The 26,830-nt window shown below is 35.5% G+C and overlaps 1 protein-coding gene across 3 annotated transcripts in view; it reads left to right on the top strand.

Moving 5' to 3' along the window:
* Nucleotides 1–26,830, top strand: part of MLLT10 (MLLT10 histone lysine methyltransferase DOT1L cofactor) — a 129,665-nt gene that overhangs the window by 35,476 nt on the left and 67,359 nt on the right. For 2 of the 3 annotated variants that reach the window (XM_080382343.1, XM_080382344.1), the window contains exons 5-9: nt 182–291; nt 6,459–6,562; nt 9,043–9,136; nt 11,165–11,260; nt 23,369–23,464. In XM_080382343.1, the coding sequence (XP_080238469.1) occupies nt 182–291; nt 6,459–6,562; nt 9,043–9,136; nt 11,165–11,260; nt 23,369–23,464 (500 nt within the window). The remainder of the gene's footprint in view (nt 1–181; nt 292–6,458; nt 6,563–9,042; nt 9,137–11,164; nt 11,261–23,368; nt 23,465–26,830) is intronic. The other variant, XM_080382345.1, reaches the window with a different exon arrangement.

Here is a 26,830-nt window from a genome sequence, read left to right as displayed (position 1 = left end):
ACTTTGGATAATATAAAATGACATGTAAACATGACTTACGTAACTTATGTCTGTAATATTCCAAATAGTTAAAATAGTCCGTAGAAAAAAAGTGTTGTAAAAGGTTCTTTGTACTATAATTGAAATGTCCTTTGAGCTTCGAGAATACATTAAAATTAAATACAATTATAACTTTTTGTAGGTTGGGCTCATGTGGTTTGTGCTCTGTACATTCCCGAGGTGCAGTTTGCAAATGTTTCTACAATGGAACCTATCGTGTTGCAGTCTGTTCCTCATGATCGTTATAATAAGGTATAATTATATGTCTTTTTATCTATATCTAATGTATTTATTTTAAAACTTGTGAGCTTTAATAATCTAAACCTATACTTATTAGAATGCAGTTTAAATAAAATTCATAAATGTATGCAGTAATGTTGCATTTTTTTTGCTATGACTTTATGATAAATTCAAGGATTAAGAAAGCTATGTTATTAAATTAAGCTGTAAGGTTATGTGCCATGCCTCATTATTCTTTTACAGATTGGAGACTGTTTTGTTAATTTTAAAAATACCGTTATCTTTGAATAACAGTTTATTTTTAAAGGAATGTGAAGTATTTCCTATAGGTTAAAATGTGATTATTGCTTATTTGAAATGTTATTATTAATTACCACTAAGTCCTACTGTTTTAAGAATTGATAATGTCCATAAACATTTCTTTTAGGAAGAAAAGCTATGCTAATATATTCAGGCAAAAGCTTGCTGACTTTTGCCTTTGTAAACAATATTCTCGTTAGTAGGATTATTTGCTTACAGGAGAACTGCTTCTAAGTAAGTGTCAGTGAGATGGAATGTTTTATAAATTGTGGGGAGAGTTTATTAAAAAAAAAGTGCAAGTTATAATAACTTATTAATGTTCTATATTGATAGTTACATTCTTCTGTTTTACTTGTGCTACCTCTTCCTCACTAAACTACATCCTCCTTTGTTTTTCCCCTTCTGTAGGCAGCAAGCTGTCTGAATTTCTGATTAGTTTTATTACTAATTTATTTTAAGTTAATTTTAAAATTAATTAAAAACTAAGTTTATTTTTCTGGTGGTGTTCTTTTTACCTCTAGTTTCTTTCTTTCACTTTATGGTGGTTTGTGGATGCTGGGGTAAAAGAGGAATAGACTATGTTAGAAAAGAATGAGAGAAAGAAGGCACATACCACCTTTTAATGTTTGTTCTACAAGGAAACCAGTCCTGTTCATGTTGTCTGTGACACACCAAACCCCCCCCTGCCCCCTTTACATCTCTGATTTATGCTCCCTGTTTTCTTATCCTTTTTTCATGCTTAGGTCTTTTCCTTATCTGTTTCAGATTCTTACAATTGCTATCAGTATGTTTTGCCCATCTTATTTACCAGTGTATCTGAAAAGTCAGGAGTCAAACTCAAGGTTCTTCTCATGCTTTCTCATTACGTACTACCTGAGCACCTGTGTTGGCTTCCTTCTGCATTGGCAAGAACATGCAACAGTGAGATGAAATGCAGAAGTAATAAAACTTTTGTGCTTGGATACAAAGTAGTAGAGATTTGCTGTAGTGGATGAGTTTATTTGCTCTCTTTCCTCAACTCTGGGCCAACAGCACATCTGTTTTCTCATTTTTCCTTGAATAGTAGTCACAATGTGTTTTATGGTGTGTGCGTGTTTTTGGTTTTTTTTTTTTTTTTGTTTTTGTTTTTGTTTTTTTTTAATTGGTAGTGGTTCTTAGATGCTTAAAATATTTCATGGAACACTTTGGATTTTGTTTTATCTTGTACCGTTTCCATTGATTGCAGTTGATACTGGATAAGTAAATCTTCGTAACTTCAGAAAGTGTACCCTGCATATTTTAATATTACTTGTTCACAAAGTCCATTGTTGGTCTCTGTCTTTAGTTTTTAATTCCATTTTGTTACAACTAAAGTTTCTTCTTTCTTGAACTGATTTTTTTTCTAAATATATAGTATATAGTTGCTTTTTACTGCAAAAATACCATGATTTTTTTTCCTGCTTGCTAGATAATTACTAGTGCCATACAGATCATGTTGATAGAATTCTTGGTGTTGTCTAGATCTTAGTTTTCTGCAGTTTTGGTGGGTGTTCTGCTTCAGGCCCATTTTCCATGTTAACTAACAGTCAGCCTAAAACTCTTTTCATACAGGCCACTACAGTATATTGTAAAATATAATGAAATCTATATCAGAAATTTCAAGGTTTGGGGTCATATCTCTAGCTTGCAAATTTTTTTTTTTTGTTTTGTTTTTTTTCTCTCTTTTTACAGAACTTAGCTTTTGTTGTCTTTTATTTTGCCTACAGTTCAGGGAATCAAATAAATGCCTGTAGTGCAGTTGCTGCAGCAAACCTCCTGAAACCAATCTAACTTCACTGCCAACAGCAGTCTGGTTGTAACAGCACAGAATTTAAGAGGCAGTCACTGACAGGGGACTCTCCCAGCTTACTTGGTGAATCTGTAGCCAGTGCCGAGTTTGGTACTGCTGTGGCTAAACTGCTACCAGTTCCTGATTAGGATAGTTTCCAGCAATACCCCCAAACCCAATACAACTACTAGCCTGCAATAATTTCACCACCCCCACCCCCCACCAGGGCTTTGCTATTCAGTATACATTGTGTTTATTTAAATGATACATTTTTCTACATCAGAAACTTTGTAAAGTGTGTAACTCTGACTATCAATTTGGGAGGAAATGGGAAAGAAAAGTTTTTTTTTTTTTGACAAGTAGATAAGACAAACGGTTCTTAAAACGTTTGTTGTACAATTGTGAACAAATGTAAACATGTAATTAGGAAAAAATGACTAGAGTTGTTTCTCTTTTTAGAGAGGCTTAGTGCTAATTTCTTTCTGTCTGTCAACTTAGGTTGGAATAGGATGATTTTAAGAAAGATTTTATTTCCTGTGAAGTCCTAAATAATTATGTGTGTGTGGCTGGATGCATATATATAGAATGCTCGCATATGCAATTGCGGGAAAATTACCGTAAGGGAGAATTTATACTGTAGTCTTTTAAAGTAAAAACAAACATCATTGAAGTTTTGCCAGGAGATAGTACTCAACTTACACAGTTTTTTTTCTATGCACTTTTTTCTTTATTGAACACTTCAAAACATGCAATATTACAAAGTACAGTAATCTTAAATACAAGAAGAAACACAGTGGACAACAAAACCTAAGGCTTGTCAGTACAAAATTTGGCTGCTATTTCCCTGATACTTATGTGCTTCTGGGATAAAACCCATCGCATTAGAGAGTGAATCCTCTGAATGACTAGTGGGTTAACTAACAGGAAAGCTCTTACACAGTCGCTTCCAAAAAGAAATGGACTAGTAGTTGCTCTCATATTTAGTAGATATGTGTTATTCCTTGGATGGTTATGCATGGATATCTATTTATTTTATGTGAGCTTTGTTTGTCTTTTTCAGGTTCATTTGAAAGTACGTGATAAAAGCCATAATTATATTCAATTAGGAATCTCTTTGAAGAACTAATCAAAAATAAGTGCATTTTGAGTTTCTGGACCTGCCTAGTAGTAAAGGCAGCTGTTACACTTTTATTTCAGTATTTAGTGCGACAGTGAGAAATTTCTGTACAACTCCTAGGTTTGAATCTGTAAGCATGGAATGCTGTTGGGTAGTTGTTACGAGTAAACTATTTCTCCAATTACTTTTTGTTTTATAAGGTTTTTCTTGCCTCACCTTCTGCTTTTGCAAAGAAGGTTTATGTTTTGAATCTTTGGAAGAAAAATGTTGACAGAAACATAAAGGCAGCTTTGCAAAATGTGTATTTTGCCATTATTGAAGCTGAGATACTTGTGGATTTTTTTTGAGTAAAGTTTCCTTGCTGAGTCAAAAGATTTATGTAATGTTTTGCTTATTTTCCAGTGAGTTTGAGATAAGTTGTGAGTACTGTCTTCCCTTAAGAGCTCTGAAGAGCAGTGCTGCTGTAGGTGGTGGGACACAGAAAGTTTCAGAGGAAATGTAGCAACTGCATGAGTTTGCAAATGTGTGAAGGTCATAATTTTTCTGCTTTGTGAAAGGAAGAGAAAGGTTCTCAGGCTTCTGGAATTGTTTGTGTGTCCAAGAGAAGGTACAAGTATGAGAAGCTCAGCTTTAGAGAGAACTTACTGTCCATGTTGGAATGGGAAGGTGAACCTTCTCTGGCCCCATTTCATGTGGAAAATTACAAAAAGATTTTATAGTTCTCATGACTGTTATAGGAAGGATAGAATTTCACTGAGCTGGTTAAAATGGGTAGGCAGTCCACCATGTCATGTTTAAACTTGTTCATAACTTAGCTGGTTGGTTGTTATTCTTCAGTCCTGTTACTGTAAATTAGTTTAAGGGGTCCTGAATGACAGACCCTAAATGTAGTATGTAGTGTTGAAAAACAGGGCCTACATCCTTACTAAATTGAATGCTTATATTTTCCTTCTCAGCTTCAGTGGGGAAAAAAATCACATACCTTAAGGCAAAACTCTGAAAAAACAGAACAGTAAATGGAACTTGAGTTTTATGGGGTCTGTTGAACTTTCTCTTTATAGAGGTACCTTACTTTTGAAGTTGCTTACCCTTAATATAGTTACTCAGATTAGGTTGATAGATCTTGACCTTGTTTATTCCTAAAAGCTAAATGTGTCAGTCAGGTCATAGTATGGAAAGCTGAAAAGCAGCCAGTCTCAGACCCTGTCAAACAACTGAATTATCTGTGTGCACTACCTTGACGTACAAAGGGAGCAAGGCAAAGAATTGAGTAGCATTATCCCCTTTCTGATACTTCACATGTTAGGATATACAGTATGATTTTAGGATATGTGAGCTGTTAGGTTGAATGCTTTTTAAAAGTCCTGTGGACGTATACAAGAATGACTCACCAACCGTGGAGTCTTGTGTGTTAATGAAAATACTTTAATTGGCTGATGCCTCATGTTAAACGTTATTCTAAATACCTCGGTAAAAGGTTGTTCTGATCTCAGAATTTAACTCATTTTCATGTCTTTAAGTAATAATAGTTTTGCATTATACCCTTCTTATTTTTTATTTCAGTGGTATCTTGGTCCATTTTTCTTAAAGTGTATTTTCTACTACCCATCATGGTTGATGTTATTTTTATTTATTATTCTACTCATTCTCTGCTTCGTTGAAGGGAGGTTGTGATACAATTGCAGTAAAACAGTTACAGTTTAAAGGTAGACTTTTTTTTTTTGCGAAGAAATAAAAAGTTTCTCCCTTCTCATCTTAAGATCTTTTAATGGGATTTCTACAGAGATAGTAGTGTGTCATTGATGTCAGCTACCTCAGTAAGGTTCTCTCATGTAAAAAGAGACACTTGACTGCCATAATACTGGAGGATACTTCCAGTAAGAATCTATTCTTAAATAGTTAAGTTTTACACATAAATATGATATGATCTCTAAATGGCCTTCCAGTAATCAGGACAGTAAAAAATAGAAACAGGTGTAGTTTTCCCTGATGTTTCTCCCCGAAACGCTGGTGAGAGATTGTAGTGATGTCTAGTATAATAGTGAGCTTCCATACAGCATGTATTCATGCTTATTGGCTACGTGTTTAAAAAAAACCCAACAAAACAAACAACAGTGTATTGAATAATGAGAAAGATTCTGGATTCTTTTTGTCTTGGTGTTGTTTTTGAAAATACTAAAAATTAGCATAGTATCTCAGTAAAACAGATAAATTGATGGAAATGCTTTTCAGGTACTATACAGGTTGTTTTCATTTTAGATTATTTTTGAGGTTGAAATGGGTTTGAAATACTAATTCAAGCTTTGTTTACAGAAGGTTCTTGCTTCTTTAGTTTGTAAGATGTTTATGGGGCTGTCCAAGTTACGCTGAAATTAAAACAGTGTTCTGTCAAATACCATATTTAATTAAAGGTAACTGAGCATCATATGAATATTGAAGCATGCTATGAGACCTGGGAAAACTCTCTACACCAAGTGTATGAATAAAATTTTAAGTTTGCAGTTTTTCTGTATGTAATTTTATAGGCATATGCATGTATGCCATACAGTATCTTGTACTCAGTCTAATTTGATGTTTCTGAATGCCACAAATACAGGTAGTGTTAAATGAATTAAAATAATTGTGACCTGAAAGGACATAAACACAAACTTGAAAACAGGAAAATCTTGAAGCCCAATGCTATTAACCTTTGGCTGTTCAACCGTTTGACTAGTTGAATGGCAGTATAGAATTTAAGGATATGAGTATTTGTACTGCTTTATTGTTGATGAGTGCTACACAGGTCCCAAATGTCTACCAGGTGATCTCCTATTGCAAACGAACATAGTCTTTTATAAAGAAGTTCTCATATAAGCTAGCTGCAAAATCCAGTAGTTCTCAACCTAGAATCTCCTCTGAGTAACACAGAATTTATCTGTATGCTTCTTATCATGTTAAGTATTTTCTCTTTGATAGACATGCTATATCTGTGATGAACAAGGAAGAGAAAGTAAAGCAGCCACTGGTGCTTGTATGACATGTAATAAACATGGATGTCGACAAGCTTTTCATGTAACGTGGTAAGTATATTTTATTACTTAACATCTCTGATGTTCCATAAAGAATTGATACACGCGAAGTAATGAATGAACTCTTCAGTATATTTCTGAGTAAAGAAATAAAAGTGGTTTGTGTAGGAATACCTGATTTCATTATAATAGAGTTTACTAACAATATGGCAGTAGCAGCATAGACATTGCTGTGACCTGCAAAAGGTGTCTGATAGTACTCCTTTGGGTCATACTAGATGCTGTGTGCTCCTGTGAATAAGTTAGTGTGGGTTTTTTTGGCTGTTATGTTATTTTTCTTAAGATTATATTTTATAGGGTATAGGAATGTGAAAATATTGCTTGTTTACCTGTTAAGTGATTTGATGTTTACTTTTGGTAAATCGGTGGGAAAAATCATTGAGCTATGCATGAAAATATACTAGACTCAACCCTTCTGGTACAGATTTCCAAACATTTGGGGGTAATTCACCTCACTGATTTTATCTAAATGGTACAAATCTAACCTGAACTATTAATTTAGGTTTCATGTGTAGCTGTTGGAGAAAATGAGCTGTGTCTACCATCTTGATTCATTCCAGTTACTTAAGTTTGCTTGCATTCAGGAGACACTTGTCTCACTTCATAAAAACTTCTGAAAGAAGCTGGATAATTAGATTAAACCACATGCCAACAGGTAAAAGGAGGCAAAAGGAGTTCCACCCCAAAATTTACAGGCATTACTTTTTTATTCAAATTCAACTGAAGCTATTTTGCAATAGATAGATAGCAGATTTACACAGAATGTCTACCTGTGTAATCTGTGGATTTACCCGTGTGTTTTATGAGTGCCCCAGTATGCTGCTTCATGACCAGCTCAGTCAGAGAAATGGTATTTGCATACTTAGATTACTTAAATGTATTTTCAGTGTAGTCAAGTGATACTTTGAATATTTTATGCAGATCTGAAAGGATATAATTCTGTAGTTAAGACACTGATTTCTTGGCAGCTCTTTTTTCTTTTAGTTACTTGACTGTCTGGCAGGGTTTACTCTTTTGTAAGTATCTAACTTTTCATTGGATGTGATCAATATCAAGTTTCTTTTTATGGTGAAGATGGATTGTGTTCCTCAAAGCGTGCATACCATGTAAAGAAGTTACTTAACAGATCTGAAAAATTGTATACATCTAACTGCTTAGATGAAAAGGTCTCTTTCAAACACTTGGATGCATACAAGAGTTGTTTTCATCTTTTTTTTTTTCTTGCTTCCAAACCCCTGTTTTCAGTGAATGCCATAAAGAACCTAATTCTCTGGTTCATAATTAAAATGATTATCTTGCCAATTTTTAGAATTTTTTTATTGTAAAAAACTCAGATATGTGCTACAAAATGTTACCTAGCCAGAGTACTGTGACTGAGGATATCGAGAGACTTCTGTAATACTTAAAAAATGGAAGAAAAATGTGAAAGCTACAGAAGGCAGAGATCCAGGGCAAGGTGTTTTGGATTAATAAAACTAATGTCTTAAGGAAGAATGGGCTTGAGTCCATCTGGTTTTGTATGGCAAGCTTAGAACAATAAATCTTTGCTTAAAGAGATTCTCTTAAATGTTTTCTGTAGCTGGCACCTGCTGTAGGTGTGCATGTATTTAGGAAGCAGTATTTCTGGATTGCCGGAGAACATAATGTATAAATGCAGGGAAAGTGATCTTAAAAAGCAGTGAAAATAAGCTGCCTTATATATTTTTTTATTTAAATACTCCCGTGCATCATTTTGACTGTAACATTACATTATTATGCTAATGAAAATGCTCTGGAAAATGAAACAATATTTGGTTTTGCAATGTCTAAGTTGATTTTGATAAAATAAATCAACGTTACAAATGGTGAAAAGCAAATTTAATTTGAAAAAATGTTGTAGAATAAGGTAATAATTAGCCCAGGCAAGAAATCTTGTAAGTCTTCTTCTTTTTAAAAGAAATTAACCTGCCACAGTCTTTTAAACCAATAAATATGGTTTAATTTATTATGTCATTTAAGTTCTATTAAAAAAAAAAATAGTAGTAGTAATTTTCCTGGCAAAGCAGAGAAGAATGTATGCAACTTCAGAAGAATTTCTTCTTTGGGTCTACAGTATGGTTTTGTTAAAAGCTTTTCTTTCCATATATTTTTCCCATACATTTTTGGCTTTAATTTGATCTAAGAATCATTGTAATTTGCTTGGTTTATTTATTTGTGGGAGTAGCTGCATAATACATGTAGATATTTCAAGCGATAAGCTTGTGGGAGGGGCTTAAAGGCTATTAAAAAAGTATCAGGCCAAAGTATAAACCATGCATGTTTTTCACAGGGCTGCAAAGGTTGGTTATGTGCTCGCTTGCCGTTAAAGTCACATGTGTGGAAATCTCTTCTATTAAATGAAGCTATAAATACCCGTATATTATCAGCTGTGATAGTGTGGTACAAGCCGATGTAAAATTGCTTTCCTTGAATGTTGTCTGGTTTATTTTTAGTGCACAGTTTGCAGGACTTCTTTGTGAAGAAGAAGGCAATGGTGCAGATAACGTCCAATACTGTGGCTACTGTAAATACCATTTTAGTAAACTGGTATGTATTTATTACATTCTATGAATAAATGTCGCTGACTTCTTTTTCCCTCTGAATTGCTATTAACGCTAGAAATAATATTTTCGTGTAGCTCAGGAAGTAGATTGTATTTCATTAAAACTATGTTTTAATCACAGTTACAGAAGTACTAGCTGAAAATGTTTTTCTACATGGTTACTTTCTAGATGCGTGGGTTTTTCCCCTCTGCCAGAAATAGCATGCACATTTAGTGCTTTTTTTCTTTGAGTTCCTGTAATGTTTTCTTTTGCTATGTGATTAGTTGGCTTCTTATGACTGTAGTCCATTTCAGAATAATATAGGAAATACTACTTGTTATCCTGTATGTTAGAGAATAAAGAAGCCCTCCATTTCTTTCTGCTTCTGTTACTCTTCCCTGTACTCCCCCCCCCCCAAGTGTTTTTCCTTTTGTTGTATCTCTCACCGTGTAGCCAGTGGATATTCCCTGCCTGTAAGTTCTCTGAAACACAAGCTCAAGGAAGTGACTTGAGATTTGTTGTTATTTTTTAAAAAAAAACCCAAACAAGCAAACAAAAAACTTTGAAATTTCTGTTATTTCAGTAGGTTTTGGATCACATATCTGGAGTTTTCCCTATCACTTACCAGTTTAACAGTTTCAGATACCTGTTTCTCTGTGTGTGTGTATGTGTGGACTTGAAGGATTTACTGATATTTAAAATATGTTATTAGGAATATTGAATTATAAAAATTAAAATATATAGACTTAACTTCAGCTACTCCTGTATATATAGTTACATTTGCTGATTACTTGTTTTCACTGTTGAATTAGGCGAATACTTGGGTGACTTTTGAATGGGTTGCAATGAGGTAAAAACACAGGGCAAATGAACCATTCTACTTTCTAGAAGATAAGCTTGGTGAGGTTAGCTCTGTGCTTTTGTGAATATTGATGAGTTTGCTTCCTAAGGAAGATAAGTCAGGGCTTTCTAGGCCCTTACTAAGCTAAGATTTTTAAATACTTTATTATTATTATCTTGAGTTAAGTATATGTAAGAACAAATGTGGTCCATTTCTTAGCAGTGAAGGCAAGCTCTTACACTTGTTACGGATTTGATTGGAATGTTCCAGTGCTGCTGTGATTGAGAACATGTAGGTTTATTTAAAAAGCAAGTTTAATGATAAAGACATAACTCTGTACTTGACATGTAGTTAGTTAGCTTTCCATTATGAAGCTATGGTGGTAAGAACAGTAAAGAATGGCAAGATTGTTTAAGTGTTTTAGTGTTTCTTTAGGATTATTATGACTGTTGATGCCTGGTAAATACAGGTGTTTAGTATTTTCTGCTGAAAATGGTGGGTGATGCATATCTACTACACCACTGAAAACTTCAGTTGGCAAAGCACTGACCTGAATTGTCTTTATAATGCTACCTCAGTTATAATGAAATAACAAACATTTTGAACACTGGCTTAGCGTAAAGCATTTGCAGACCCAGACTAGCCTCTCAAACATTACAGAAATACAGGTAGTTATATCTGTTGCTTGTAAACGCATACATGACCATGGCATTCTGTATCCTGTTTTTTAAACCATTTTAATGAAAATATTGTGGACAGGCCACTTGAATAATAAATCATGAAGCCATAAACCAGCCACCTCACAGTGCATTTCAAGCATGTGGCAGTGCTAGCACTTCATGTGGTGTTTATTTGAGCAGCATCTTCTGTTTTATGTTATGAAAACTTGAAAGTATGTCTAGCATCTTTTAACCTTTAAAAAGTGGCACATCTCATTTCTTTGTGGAAAGCATACTTTTCAAACTCATGGGAGGTGTGAAAGTCAATACAAGGATAGGCTTTTTTCCTGGTATATGTTAGGTAGTCTTATTAATTTTATTAGTGTTAGTAATTTGTCAGTTTTTTCAGTAACTGAATGGGTTTTTTTTTTTCTTCAAGCAGTAAGGCATCTTATCAGTTGAAATGCTTTATACTTTTTATTTATTCAAATGATTCCTTTTCTCTATCTATAAATATATTTTCTCTTTTTAGAAAAAGAGCAAACGGGGATCTAATAGGTCATATGATCAAAGTTTAAGTGATTCTTCCTCTCACTCTCAGGATAAACATCATGAGAAGGAGAAAAAAGTAAGTGGATTTGTCGTTGCTAATTACGTGGCACATCTGCTTAATAGTAGCACTTTCTGATAAATTTAATTTTTGCTGAAAAGCATGAAGGAAGTCTTGTTCCTGAAGCACTGAATAATAAACACAGGTGTTAAACTAGAGGTACTGGGGTCCAATGAGGAAACATCTGTAGGTGCAGTTGTACATGCACCTTCCTATTTCTGTTTATTGTCAGTTTTGGGATACACACTGAAATGTATCCTTTGGGAAGGCTGTTTCCATGCAGCTTTCTTTCCTTTAGTTTTCCATTAGAGTGTTTTTGATGTAGCCTCTGTGACTAGATGGGAAAGAAAACCAGGGGTAGACATTTTAGCAAGTGTGCTGATAAACAGGTGCATCTACTTGTTACATCTTTTTCTCATCAAAGAACGGACATTTCTTGTTGACACATCTTACTAGTACTGGTGCTCAAGTCTGCTGTAATGGCAAAATACTGTGTCATTTACTTGGGAATCTTCCTGTGAGGTTACAAAGAATGTAACTGACTGTACTTTCTATTGTTGGTGTATTCTTTTAACAATTTAACTTTACATATTGTTTTAAAAAAGTTTGAAATTTATAATGATTTTTTTATGGTTTTTTTACTGCTATAACATTAATAGTTATTTGTCTATGGGAAGCTTGTAATCTAAATTCAACACAGGGTGATAACAGACAGTGGCACTATAATGCAAATTTGCTTTGGCTCTTTTTTAGTCCTCTAAGAATACATGCAAAACTGCTCACCTGCACACGTATTGTACAACAAATATAATGGACTTTTTCTGCAGGTGTGGGTAGACTTAGTTTTGCATTATTCAGTATCATTACATAAAAATTGAAATCAAAGAATGTATCTACCAAATGTGTATTATATGAAGGAGCTATATTTATAGTGACAGGAAATTGGATAGCAAATGTCAGTTTTCAGACCTTTGATCTCCTTAATACTTGATGTGGTTTTTAAGCTCACTTTCACTTTGGATGGAGGTTGATCTCCATTGTTCTTGGTAATCTTCTAAAAACTGTCTTTATATCTGGTTGATGGTGTGGGGAAATAGTTCCATCTTCATCTGGTAATGCTGAAGAGAGTGTGCATTGCAATGTGGTTGTACCTCTAAATCTACACTTATGACTAAAATAATAGAAGTCTGGGGATTTGGAGATCTTTTTTTCTTAGTAACACATTGGTGGAAGAAACCAATCTTGAATTACAGACTACAGAATTATCTGTGTTGTAAAAGTGTACCAATACTTGCTGTATTTTTATTTGTTTTCTTAGTTTTTTACTGCTATCAGAATTCAAGTCATGTTTTGTGGCAATGTATGCATGGATTTGAGTCGCCTTGAAAAAACTTTGAAGTTGAATTTGAGCCTCATGCTCAAAGTTTCTTCAATTTAGGTTTTGTATGTCTGAGCAGTGCAAAAAACCTGTTGCCATTGTTTTTTGGGTGTGGGTTTTTTTGTTGTTGTAGGTGAACAAAACCTACAAAGGCATTTGTGGTTGTTTTTTGTTTTGTTTTGTTTTTTTTTAAAGTAACTTTCAGTGGAGATACTGTGCTCCTTCTGGTTGTAATACCTGTAAAATCTTCAGGGAATACTTGGCGGGACTTTGCAATAGAGCATGTTTGGCCAATGTATCAGCTCTGCCAGCTGCTCAGCTTCTGCTCTGGACGTAATTTAATGTGGTTCTTCTTTTAGAAGTAGTTAATATTGTGGCTTGCCTTGAAAGTCCTGGCCTTTTTCTGTGACTTGAAGTTTTCTAGAAATTGGATATTAAGGTTTCTTCTACCTTTCGTGAACTGCAGCATGGTAATCCAGAAGATCTCATGACCTGTAATACCAAGTGAAGCAATGCAGTTTGAAGCATTAGCCAATTATTTGACATTCATTGGTTCTCATGGCATGTTATAGCATGTTCACTTACCAAGTTTAATTTTCTTTATATTTTGTATAATAACAAAATACAATTCTAGTAAAAAGCACCAAGTGGTGAAAAAAGTTGCAGTTTCCTAAAACTGTTAATCACCTAACTTTTTGTGGCTACAGATTTTTTGTTTGGTGATTTCAGTCTTACATGTTCTGTAGTTAAAGAATGACTTGTGTGAATGACCTTATCTTTGGAAGGGACTAAAGAGGGAACCTAACATGTCTGGGGTTGACCTTTTGTAAAGGAAGTCTTTCTTGCCACTTATGTGACAATTAGCATTATATGTTTGGTTTATGAAAAATGTGAATTTACTACATAGTAACTACTATATGGCAGCTGAATTGGACAAATTCCTTTTCTTCTAAAGTGCTTTGGTCTTGGCTGAGGAGGAAGGGGAAATCTAAAACTCCTCACTGTGATGGCTTATATGATGCAAATTAAACAAAGATGGGCATGTGACTGAAGACTGTAAATGTGAAAGAAGTGGTGACTGAAGAGGCAAGAAAAGCAAAATAGTGATGATGAGCCCCAGGGCACTATTACTGAAGCTGGAGGGTGTCAGAGGAGAACCTAAAGATGCAGGAGATGGGACAGGTGTGCTAAACACTGAGCTACTGCTAAAGGGAATTCATTATGGACATCTTCTTGCTGCTTGTCCTGTTCTTAAACATTACACCTTCTCTGATTTTGAGGGGAGAAACTTGGAACTTCTGAGAAGAGTTTGAAGCAGTGTGTGACATTCACCATGTTCCACTGTAGGTGTGAGTTTGGTTGTTAGGCCCATAAGAAGGGAAAATTTGAAGCACACTTGTACTCATTGAAAATTTCCATAGAGTAGTGGCATGTTGGTTTGTGAATTGCCTTCTGAACTGGCCAAACTTTCCCAACATGTTGTAAGCCTACATTCATACGTCAGGGCTATGAATTTCATTTGGGAGAAAGGCATTTGATGCTTTCAAATGTATTTTAATACTCTATGTAGGCTGTTAAAAATGGAGTTTTAAACACTCAGATCAAGCGTTCATTATGTATTCCTTGCTATCTGAATAAACCGACTGTGAAAACATAAAAGTTGACCTGCCACTCATCACATAAGATCCTGTGGCCAAACCAGGAACAGACTGCGGTTCTTTGGATTACCAGTCAGCTGAATAAACAATGGTTTCCTTTTTTTCCTCTCTTAAGAAAAAAGAATGAAAGTTCTGATTTAGTCCTGAAGAGTCATTTTATAGTACTGTATAAAACAGTGTAGTGAAGGCAATTCTAATTATGTCATTCCTCTGTTAATTGCCTCACTTCATAAACTTAATGATGTTATTTGAATATTTGTGCAGCAACTTATGGGCAAGACAGCTCCAGACTCATCTCAGTAATGCAGTATCCCACGGTCCCACTGCATTTTCATTAATTTTTTAAAGTTTTTGTTGATCAGTTTAGTAGGTCTGACTGTTTGATCCTCTCAGCTGTTCTTGACACATGAGGCAAAATTGTAGGACTGCTAAACATAACTAGAACTGTTCTGCAACCACTTCAGAATTACTTCAATTTTAATTATTGAAGATAAATATTATTCAAATGACAGTTGTGTGGTATGGATACTAACAGTGATGTGTATCCAAGTTGACTTCTTCAAACTCTGTTCAGTCAGAGGGAAAGAAGGATGCCTTTAAACAGCTTTAAAAACTGGTCAGTAAGCATATACCATATGTAGCTTGGTGTAGAGATGGTCTTTAATATCCTATCTATGAGCTGCAGAACCTGTTTTCTAAAACTGAGTTTTTGTGTGGGTTCCCTGGTCTTCAAAAAGGGGTGACTTCGTACTCCAGTCTTTTACTGTTGATGCCAGTGAACAGTATTTCTGTTTCTGGACACCTGTTATTTACTGACTGTGTAGGAGTGTAATTTTTCTTTTTTACTGTATCTCTTCATGTCAAATTGTGTTGAAAGCCTAGTTATTTGGGAGGACTTACAGAGTGTGACTGTGTAAACCAAATTTCATTAGAAAGCTACTCTTGAGTGTATTCAATAATATATATTTTTAAAGTCTGCGGGATTAAGAGCAAAGGTGGCCTCTTGCTGTTTGACTTGTTGCCTGCTAAAGTTCTGTGTTGACTTGTGCTTATTCTGTGTCAGCCTGATAATAAACTGTAAGCAATCTACTGGAGTTTGCACCACTTGGTAGAGACGGCACATCAAAATGATCTCTTATGGAGGTGAGGAAGAGCTATGTAAGCAGATAAGCTTGTTTTTATTTACCTTTTATTTTAGTAAGAGGAAAAGTAGAACTTCTGTTTCCATTATCATGCTTATCTCAGAATTATTGATTTGACTACCTTATATTTTTCTAACCTTACAGTAACGCATCATGTATATTACGGAGAAAAAAAAAAAAAAAAAAAAGAGTAATGCTTTTGGTGTACCTTAGCAGAAACAACATGTAATAATAGTATTAAGCTTGGCACCTGGGATTAGTTAATTATTACAAAATCAAAATGACAAACACACCACTTCAGGTATACCTAAAAGCTACTCTGTAAGGTGTAGAGTTTTGTAAGACTGCATTAGTTGCAGCTGTCCTTTTTCCCTTCCAAGTACACATTTCAGTCTTCTGCTTCTCACCGTGAAAGAAAACAATCTCAAAATTTTGCCACAGCAGAACCTGTACATGAACTAATAGTGTTTAGTAATAGCGATAATTGTCTCTGTAGACTGTAACACTGAAATTCCATGGATGGCAAAACCCTGAAGCATTTATCTGAAGAAGTTGTATTATTTTTTTGTTTCTGTCATGGAGCTACTGCTTCGCTGTGGTTTTTATAGGTGTCTCTAGAGCAACACTAGGAGAATCAGAAATTTGAGTAGATCTCTACTGTAGTAAGTTTTTAGTATGCTCCTCAAACAAGAGTTGTAGTTTGTTAAAGAAAAAGCACATTGTTAGTCTGAATGTTTTCCTTAGGATGCAGGGATCAACCAAAAGACTTCCTGTTTAATTGAAAAATAGCAATGATATATTTGAGGTATTATTAGGTGTTACTTATTTTGCTTTTTATTATTTATGCTATTTTTACATATTACTTCAGTTTCATCAATATCTTCACAAAATTTTAAGAAAACAACTTTTTGTCTGATTATGATTTTGATCTTTCTACAAGTTTGGTGTATTGTAGCATCATTTACTTCAGTCCTCGATGTTTGTACTCCACCACATTTTAAGATAGAGTAACTTTGAACCACTGGGGTAAGAGGTAAGCTGAACTTCAAAGAACATGAACATTTCATGCTTCATTGTTTGTCTTAATTTGAAAACTAGATGACACCTGAACATTAAAAGTATGTCATTAAGATTGCTGCTTGATTTTTGTTTCTGTTTGAGCAGTTTATCTTCCTACACTTCTGTAGCTATAACTGTGAGAGATGTATGCGAAAGGTGCTTTAAGACACTATTTTTCTTTGCTTTGGTTCCTAGATTATAACATTATTAGTACTTTATGTTGACTTTCTAACAGTTTTCTAGAAGGTAATCTTGGTAACTTTTTAATAAAGTTGTATGTATTTGCTGTTCATGGGGTACAGTGGTTTGTGTGCTGGTAGACCATATGCAGTTAAAGGTGATCTGCAATGTTAAGCTGACTGAGCTAGGAAAATTAAATGTATTCCTTTTGCTTGCCATTCTATTTGCCTATTTCTTGATGGATATATTTGATAGATATCTTTAAGTTACCTTGCAGACAGTGGAGCATTTTACAATATGTAACATAATACATATGTAACATAATACATATTTTAAAGTTTTAAATACTTACAGTTTTTATAGGAATAAATGAGGGTAAGCATGGGCGATAAACAGTTGCTTTGATGTAGTTTATTTTGCACCATTTTTGAAGTTATAAAGTGCTGCTCCAGTGTTTAGTGCTGAGCGTCCATCACCAACCATTAATATTAAACTGTGTAAATAAGAGAAAAAGCGTATTTTAATGTTAAATATCAAAAGAAGAGTAGCTTATTCTCAATAAGAGTTGTGCGTCAGTCTTGCACCTAAGAGAAACTTTGGCTGGCATTTTTATCATTGATTCTTGAGTCTTTTTACCACTGATGGTTAAAATTCTGACCATTACCCCTGTGTTGAAGTGAGGATTTCGAGAACTGTATCAAGGATTGGTACTTCAGAACAAGTTCCATGCTTAGAGCTGAATATGTATGTATTTGAATAATGCTGGCGGTAGTGTTCCGCCTCTCCCTGTAAACTGTCCTGTGCCTATATTCTTTTATTACTGTGACTGCAGCAATGCTGCTACTGTGTTTAATTTTCCTGCTGTGGGTTATACTGTATAAAGTGTTAGATAGGTGAATGTCTGAGCTAGGGTTGCTCTTGTCAGAACAAGGTAAATCAGAATTTGAATTTGAAACTTGTGGACCACGGGCATCTTTCATTCTGGGATTGTTGTGGTTATATTGCTCATAGCTACTAGTTACGAATAAGAGGCCAAGCAGGTCTTGTATATGGGATTAGCAAGAACTATGGACAGCTTTCTATTAACCTTTTATTAGTGTTGATGGTGACAGCTCTGGATTTACAAGCTTCAGTGACAGAAAGTGCAGAAAATCCGTAAGTGACAAAAGCACAAATCTGAGTACTCTGTGCTAATAGAATGTTCTGATATGTTGAAATTATTTGAAGGAGTCAAAAAACAGCAGAGGAAAAATCAGTCATTTAGACATTCAAATGATTTTGTTTATAAGAATCACTAAGGAAAATAGATTTGAAAGTATTGTTAAGGTTTGAAAACTTGGGACAACTAAAGGTGGTGGGGGGTTACTGTTTTTGTAATAGAGAAGGGGATAAAAATGGAATACTTCAAGATCAGTCCAAGCACTTTTGTCTAAAGGGATGAGCACTAGTGCTTGCTGATAGCATGCATATGTTTTAATTCTTTCAAAATAGAAGTTAGTATCTTGTTTCCTGGGCAGGTGAGCTCTTGCTCCTCTGTTCTGCATGTACCTCTTCTTGTCTTTGCTACTGTCAATCTCTCATGCTCCTTCACTGAACTAACCTAACTTGCTAAAAGAGCAGAAAACAATGCACTTTGGTTTTTGTTGCTGCTGTTTTAGCAGTTTGAATTGGCACACAGAAGGTCTGACAAGCTAAGCAACGTGAGAAAGGTGAGAGAGGGGTTGGGAAACTCAACACACCACCCCCCCCTTGGTAGCAGTGAACTTCATCACGTAGTTTAATGAAATGAAGTACTGTGGAAACCTCTTTGCAGGAGTTTGTCTCAGTATTCCTGAGACAAAAATAAATTGCCAATAAGTGTAAATACATTGAAAAAGTTAAATGACACTTCCAGGTGGATATTTATGAATTAATAATGCCATTAAACTCATCCGTTCCATCTGTACTGGAAAAGTTATCATTCTCTTCCATTACTTAGTCTTCCCAGGCATGAGGTCCAAACTGTGGAAGGATAGATTCGATGACATGTATTTTGTTGGTAACAGATCAGAGCTAAGATAAAATTATACATGTATCCTTAATTTGATATTTCAATGATATGATACTTTGATTCAGTAGTCTGATAAATGTTCCCTCTGAAAGTATGTTAATGAACGAGCAAGTGCTGATCTTCAGAGTGATCCAATGTGTAAATGAACTAAAAACCCAAAGACATGGAACCAAACTATATTTGTGAAATCATATTATGTAATAATTTTGTAGATTGGATCTTTGTGGAAGAAATAGAAGAAACGAAAATGTGCTTTTTTCCCTTTCCACCCCCCTACCCCACAAGAGGGCAATGTGCAGAAGGTGCTATAGAATTCCAGAAATCTTGGCGCTGTATTTGTTTCATTATCTTGCAGCATGTAGCTCTTGGAATTAAGAAGATATTACATAATTCTTTAGCCAAGAAACAAAAGCAAAAAATGAGATCCCTAGTGATAAATAAAGCTTTCTGATTGATACGACATATGAACTCAAGATATTTTGTATTGGTATTTTGCTACATCATAAATCAGAGCTCTTCAAGTTCCAGGCAGCTGCGTGGCAATCAAGCCTTATGTTTCTTAAAGTAAGAAAGGTTTCAGGACCTACCTGTATCTGGTCTGTGACCAACCCTATTTGTGAGCCAAGACTGAAGCTTCCTTTGTCAATTTTGTAGTTGGCCTTGTAGTTTTTTGATGTATTTTTCCTTGGAATGTTTCTTCTACCAAGTTCTGGTTTTATGGAATGTAGCATTGCATTTTTCAGCTCGGCAACTATGTTGAACTACAGATGTTGGCAACATCTCAATGTATGCCTATGAATCTTTAAAAAAATTTAAGTCTGAGTATATAAATGAGATACATGGGTTCTGTCTGCCGTCAGGGTTCCCTTAGCTTTCACTTACTAGCAATATTATTTTCAGTCCTTGTTAAGAGTAATTTCTGCCCTTTTTATCCATACAGTAAAGCTTATAAAAGATCAGACGTTTGATATTGTTACCTTCCTTAGAATGGTGGGTTTCCACATGGCTTTCTGAGTGGATGTTATCTTAGTGAGCTGCTGCTGTGTTGTGGGTTTTTTTGTTTTGTTTTTAGAGCTGTGGCTGATCAGAAGAGGTCTTACAAAAGTGAAGCATGCAGTGACTTTGTGGAGGGCCAGCTGTTTTGTTTGTTCTTTTTCTGGCAGTAGGGAAGATGGCTACTTTGTGTGTCCTTTGAGACAGACTTGACTGAAAGCTGTGATATTTGTTAAATATTGTGGGAATTCATGTTCCTCTGTTGTTCCTTTTCTGGATCCAAAAGTGGGTATTTCAGAACTCTAATGCTTTGTATGCATCTTTTATGTTGAGAAGAGGGTGCAACTCCAAGGAGTCACTTTGTTGGGAACTAAATCTCTTCATCTCAGCAGGTTGTTGCTGAAATTTTTATTTTATCAGTGTAAAACCTGAGCATTCCTTTCAAAGGTTTTCTTGCAGTGAAATGTTCTCCACTTCTTTGTTATTTGCATCTGGAGTCAATTCGTATTCAGAATAGGACTTCTGAACTTCCCTTAGGAAGAAAAAACAAGAGAAAAAGAAAAAAAAAGAGGAGAGAGTGTTAGAGGAGGTATAACCTAAAAGGAGGAGGGAATGTGGGTTTAAACCAGTAGAGTTCCTGTGGATGAGATCTTTGTATGCAAAAGGCCTTTGGGTGGGGTACCCCTCCAGTGGCCCAGCGTGGTAAGCTGTAATATTGGTAAGCTGTCCTGGCAAACTTTGCGTTGTTTTGGATCTGGGAGAGGAATTTGATATGGTTGCTGATGCTTCGCTTTATAGAACTTAAAGCATGTTCTTTCCAGGCTCGTAGTCATTTATGACCCTTTCCTTGTCCCTGTTCTTGTATTACTTTTTTCCATCTTGACACATCCTTCTCTGTTGAGGCTACTATCAAAGTGACTTTAGTCCGTTAACAGAATGTTGAATGGAATGTCGAAGTCCTCCTGACTGTCCTTTGATCAGAATTCTGTATTTCTGTCCTTTCAGACAAAATTAACACTGAAAGTAAAAACACTAGAAAGTCAACAGAAGAGTTGTAAAACATGTTCATTTAAATGTTTCCCATTGTTTACTGATACTGCTGTGAAGTTTCATCTTAAAGCATATTAAAGTCATTGCCTCTTGGCTCCAAAATTATAAATAAAAAAATTTCTTTTGTGTGATTTGAATTGCCTAGTAAAATGATGAAAGCTAAGGAAACTTGGACAGTGGCTTAGGTTTCTATTTTGTAACTTCCTTCTTGAAGCTTGTTTGGGGGTCAGTGAAATTGTTACTCAGGTTTATCTAAACATGTACACTGATGGTATAGTAAGCTGGGTAGCTAGCATAGCTGGCACTGATGAAAGGCTTTTGGATCAACAGATCTGGTGGATAACATGGCAGTTGTGGGTGTAGATGCTTCTGTTTTGTCTTGCTCCCTGCTTGTTTTCTGGCAGTATAGATAATATTTTTGGGACTGTCACATTTAAGAAATTATTGAAAAGTCTGTGCAGCGTATTTGAATCCCTCTTCTCCATATCTTTTTAAATTTCAAATGTATATTTTCCAGGTCTAAAAAGACCCAAACAAAACCACCCCCCTCCACAAAAAACCAAATCAAAACAAAAAGAACCTCCCTGATCTATAGCAACCTCAACAAGCCTACATTAAATTGTGGTGGTTTGATCTTGGCTGGATGCCATGTGCCCACCAAGCCCACTCTTATCATGCCCCTCCTCAGCACGATAGGGTGGGGGGGAGAAAATAAGATGAAAAAAACTTGTGGGTCAAGGTGAAGGCAGTTTAATAAAGCAGTAACAAAGGTGGTGTGTGGAAGTGAAGGAAAACGAAAGATGTTACAGTCTGCTCAGCAGCAGGTGATGTCCATGTCCAGCACTTCCTGGGAAGCAGGGCTTTGGTAGGTGTACTAGTTACTCTGGAAGACAAATGTCATAAATAATGAATGTGCTCCCCCCTATACACCCTCCCCCCCCCCCCCCTTTCTCTTAGCTTTTATTGCTGAGCAGGCATCATATGTTACGGAATATCCCTTTGGTCAGTTTGGGTCAGCTGTCCTGGCTGTGTCCCTTCCCCAGACCTTGCCCACACCCTAGCCTGCTGGTGAGGGGGGAATGTTGGAGGGACAGCCTTGATGCTGTGCAGGCGCTGCTCAGCAGTGGTGAAGCACTGGTGTGTTATCAGCATCTTTCTAGCTGTATTTCTTCCACTGTGATTGAAACAGAAAGCTGGTACTTGGTGATACCTGAATAGAGTATGCACAAATTAGATCCCGTCCTGGTGCTTGGTGAGAGTGGTTGTGCAGTTGCTGTTGAACAAAATTAAGTTTTCTTTTGAGGGTCTGGATAATAATTTTGATAATTAGAGAAGGATCAGCATGGATTATTTTTAAGATTCAAAACAGTTACTGAGTTTCATAAAGCTATTCAGACTTTTAACATTTTAAGTTGTCTTCCTCATCTTTTCAAGCTGCTCAGTGGGAGTTTTAAACCCCTTGTGTCAATCCGTACGTATGCATTTTTTTTTGGTAGCTTTCTGTTGAAGCACTCATTCTGACAAATAGCAGTAGATCATGTTGTTCTACCGAGTTTTGTTTGAGTACACAAAATTTCCACAAATACGTAGTTAAAGAAGCAAAATACTTCAGTGCCAGTAGCTTACAAGTAACTTTTCTCTCACACCTGCAGTTTCTCTGCATGTTGTGATGGTGACTGTCTAAATAAACCATGTTAGGATGCTAAGGAAAAAGTGACTATGTAGACTTGTTTTTGATTAAATTGGTAAAAGTACTGAACTTCTGTATTATAACTTGAATTGTTAATTTTGTTAGACTGTATTTTTTTTGTATTTGCCTGACTTATTTATACAAATCCATTTTCATTCTGCTTCTGTAATCCTCTCTGAATTGATTTCTATCAGTATGGAAGGCTTCTATTATATTCCGAAGGCTCTGGGTTAAGAAATTATTTTTTCTTTCTGCACAATTTCATTCACACTGCCAATGCTTCGTGTTGTGTTTTTTTAAAACAAACAAACAAAAACCTAAATTCTCAGCCTCTTGAGAAAGCACACTTGATTTGTATAGCTTTTGGTATTTTGTTCAGTTTAACATGGAAGAAGATACTTATTTAGTATGTAAACTATATGCACCTTTCTGGAAAGAAAATCTGAATCAAGTTTCATTCTTCTGCGTGGAGATGTCAGTAGGGGAGCCAAAGCTAAAACCTTGCATTAATTTACAGTAGTATCCCAAGAAAAAATACTGTGCAGGTATGGAAATGCAGGAAGATAGAAATCTTTGGTGAGAAATGCAGGAAGATCTCTGAAGCAGAAGCCATGTCTGTTTTTAATCCATTTTCTTTTGTTGATTAATTGATCATTGGGAAGATGGATATTACTAACAACAGTGGTTTCATAAATGCTGGCTATAATTGAAGAATTTCAGTTTGTACTTTGAAAGCAAATTAAATACTTGATTTGCTTTTATAAAATTGTATTATTAAAATTTCAAAACATTAGTGTTGTTTCCATTAAAATAGCACAGAACATTATTACCATCTCTTATCTTTTGATGATGCTTGATGCTAAATAAGATGGGTTATGTTAAAGATGAAGCTGAATTTAGGTTATATTTTCTTTTATAACTTATAGAAATACAAAGAGAAAGATAAACACAAGCAAAAATATAAGAAGCAGTCGGAGTCCTCGCCATCCTTGGTTCCATCTCTTACTGTAACTACAGAGAAAGTAAGTCAATGTATTTTCATCCTTTTCCACTTCAGCTGCTTATGTTGAAATTTCTTGTTGTGATCATTCCACTCTGTATACAGGAACTTCATAATGACATAGATGCTGTATCAAGCACACTTGATACTTTTTCCTATAATGTAAAATCCTAAAATACTTTGAGGTTTATCATATGGACAAAGGCTTAGAGTTTTGTAATTGAATAGCAAGTGATTAATGACCCCAGTCAGGTGCCACTGGTACTCCAATAAGTTTTATTTCATTGACTTGTGTTTAATAATTAGAGAAGTTTTAGAAAATCTTGCCTTTGAAATTCACTGTGCTTGTAATATCCCATTGCTTTTTAGCAGTTTGTGCTATTAGGTTCTGTGGTCTTTCCTTCCTGTAATGTGCTAGCAAATACCTAACTCAAGGGACAACGTGGAGGGTTAAATAATGACAGTTTTCATTGTACTATACAAGAATTGCTTTTACTATCCACCAAAAAAATAACAATAGTCATGACATTACAGAGTGGGCAGCAGTATTGAGAAATGGGTTTTAGGAGTTCAGAGTTGTAGAATTTTTGTCTCATTCGTGTGGAAATGTTTGACATCTGAGTTGAGGAATCATGGTTTGAATTAATTAGCCACCAGTGCAGAGCTTGTTTTTTAGTAAAGATGCTGAAGCTTGTGTTAACTGTATGTAGTTTGATTGCTGAGATGCAGTATTCAGCAAATGTGTCTGTTTGCATATGGTACGCCAAGATCTTGTCAGGACAGGGTAGAACAATTGAAACTTTCTCTAGTCTCTGGAATTATTCCCTCAACTAATGGTATCAACTTCAAGAATCACAACAAGAAATTTAGTTTTTCAGTATGCTTTGGCTATTTCTTCATTCTCAGTAGTAGGATTATTAACTTGAGGATGTGTACCTGTTAATGTCCCATTATTTGTGACACATGCTTCTGATAAATCAGAAAGTCTTGTTTCTGGTTCTGCTGTATTCTTTTTGATGCTGTTGTGTTAAGTGAGACTTAATAGTTGATGGTTTCCTGAAACTCCTGATAACTCTTCTTTTTTTTATTAAAAAAAAAATAAAAAAATAAAAAATTAAGAGTCAATTTTCTGCTTTGCTGTTTTAAGTTCCTCTCAGTTTGGAAGAGACATCAGTCCTATATTTAGTCCTGATGAAAGCTTCTGTCTCATGTTTTAGCTTTGGCTTGTATCAAGAGTTCAAAAATGTGTATGCTTTAACACAACCAGAAGAACACAGTTGTCCTTTCTTTACACTTTTTTTTTTTTTTTAATTGGGGTGGGGGTATAGGTATGTGTTATTAATTAAGGATACTCCAAAACATTGATGTACACAAAGATACACAAGACATGTATCTGTGTTCAAATTGCAGTCAGTAATTAAATAAAAGATACTGCAAACAGGAAATACAGCTGACTGAATTTTTTCTGTAATAGTAGAGATGATGATAACCCTCCTCAGTTCACCTCAAGAGAGGTGCTCAGATCCTGCTGCAGTGGGTTATGGAAGGGAATGAATAGGGAAGTATCTGTTTGGTATGACGGAACATCACTATCCTGCAGCACTGTGGTGTTTGTGGGATGGTGGGCTGTGGGGTATATGTACATGTTAGCATTTTTTTTCCGTGTTTTTTGGGTTTTTTTGGGTTTTTTTTTTGGGGTGGTTTGGTTGGTTTTTGCTTGGCCTATGCTCTTATCATATGGTATTTCGGTGGGGGATTACCTGCCATGGTCCATCCCTTCTCTGTGCAAGAGTACCACCTTATACATCTGTATGGGGGTAAAGGCTTCTCAAGCCTTGGGATGTACTATGTATAGAATGATTATTACACTTTTACTGTAAATCCGAAGCTTTTCCAGAAGTTCTAGGACTTGCTACAGATGGGTGGTATAATTCTTAAGGGCGCACAGAGTGATATATGGGGTGTGTAAAAATGACAGTAGCATTCTGCGCACCAAGCAATGTGAAGGCATGCTTTTCAGAAAAAGACCTGCAAACTGGTTTAGGGGAAGCATAAAGGAACCCTAATACACACACAGTTAGCTTGGAAATTGCACTGTCAAATAATCATTGATTTTTTGAGAACTGGATTAACATGAAATGAGTCAAGTCCTCCCAGATAAACCAAGGAATGGAGTTGAGTGGCAACATCAGGGGCATCTTAGGGGTATGTCTGTACTGAAATGAAGGAACATAACTGACTGCAGTGTGAGCGGTGAAGCAGGGAGCCTTGAGCAGTGTATTCCATTTAAAACGCACGTGCTGGGAGGGGACAGCAATTGTAAGCCTCGGGGGGCCACAGAAGCTGAAGCCAGGCAGAAAATAACCAAAGATGTTCTGCCTCTCTCCTCAGATCCTTGCTCCCTGCCACTCTGACTCATGACCTCAAAAAACCCCAACCCAAACAAACAATATAACTTTTCTATGACATACTAAGGTTTTTCTGAGACTGTTCTGTTAGGCCTTTGTCTTCTAGAGCTTAGCATTTTAGAAAAGCAATTTGTTTGGTGGTGGGTAGGTTATTGTATGAACCAATTAGCTTGATAATACAAAGTTTGTGCTGCAGTTTTACCTTAGGTCATTTACCAAGATATTGTGTATCTCAAGGATTTTCAAAGCAGTTAATGTATGTGTATTTGGGCACTTTGTTGTGATTAACTCCTTAAAGTAGGGAATATAACCTGTGGAAAGAAATACTGACCAAATGATACCAATTTTACTTCACTTGGGGTGTATTACATCATGTTAGTGTCCAAGATATTCTGAGTAAGCACATAGATTTCAGTAAATTAAAAAAAATGATTGTGCAGTAATGGGAAGAGGTACTAGATAACATCAAACTATGACTGTTGATACCTATAGAGAGTTATCCTTGCAATTAATATTCAACTGAATGGATAGGAAATAACAATTAGGAAAGGAAGGTTTTGAGTAAGAGGAGTGATCCTGGATCCTAGAAAAAGCCTGACATTTGGTTTGGGTTAATGCATGTCTGGAAACCCTTTGTTCAAATGACCCAGATTTGAACCACAGCTTCTTAACTCAGGTCAAATGATGCATCAGTTTCGGGAAAATTGAATATACTTGTGGACTTTGTAATAGTTCAAAAAGTTAACAACTAAACTTACCTTAAAGTTGGCTCCATCTTCATTAGAAACATTTACCAGTATAGTAATATGAATTTGAGGTAAATTGTTTTTAACGTTGTATTTTAACAGACTTAAACTGATTTTTCTTCACTGTTACTCAGAAAATCCGTAATATATTTTTATTGCAGTTCATAACAATTCATACAGGGCACTATGCAAATAGATTGACATTTTCATCTTCCTCAAAGCTTGCATATTTAG

The sequence above is a fragment of the Falco punctatus genome (assembly GCF_963210335.1).
Source record: "Falco punctatus genome assembly, chromosome: 4".
NCBI classification, from domain to species: Eukaryota; Metazoa; Chordata; class Aves; order Falconiformes; family Falconidae; genus Falco; species Falco punctatus.
The sequence above is the reverse complement of the archived record's forward strand: the minus strand, read 5'-3'. Positions and strand labels throughout refer to the sequence as shown.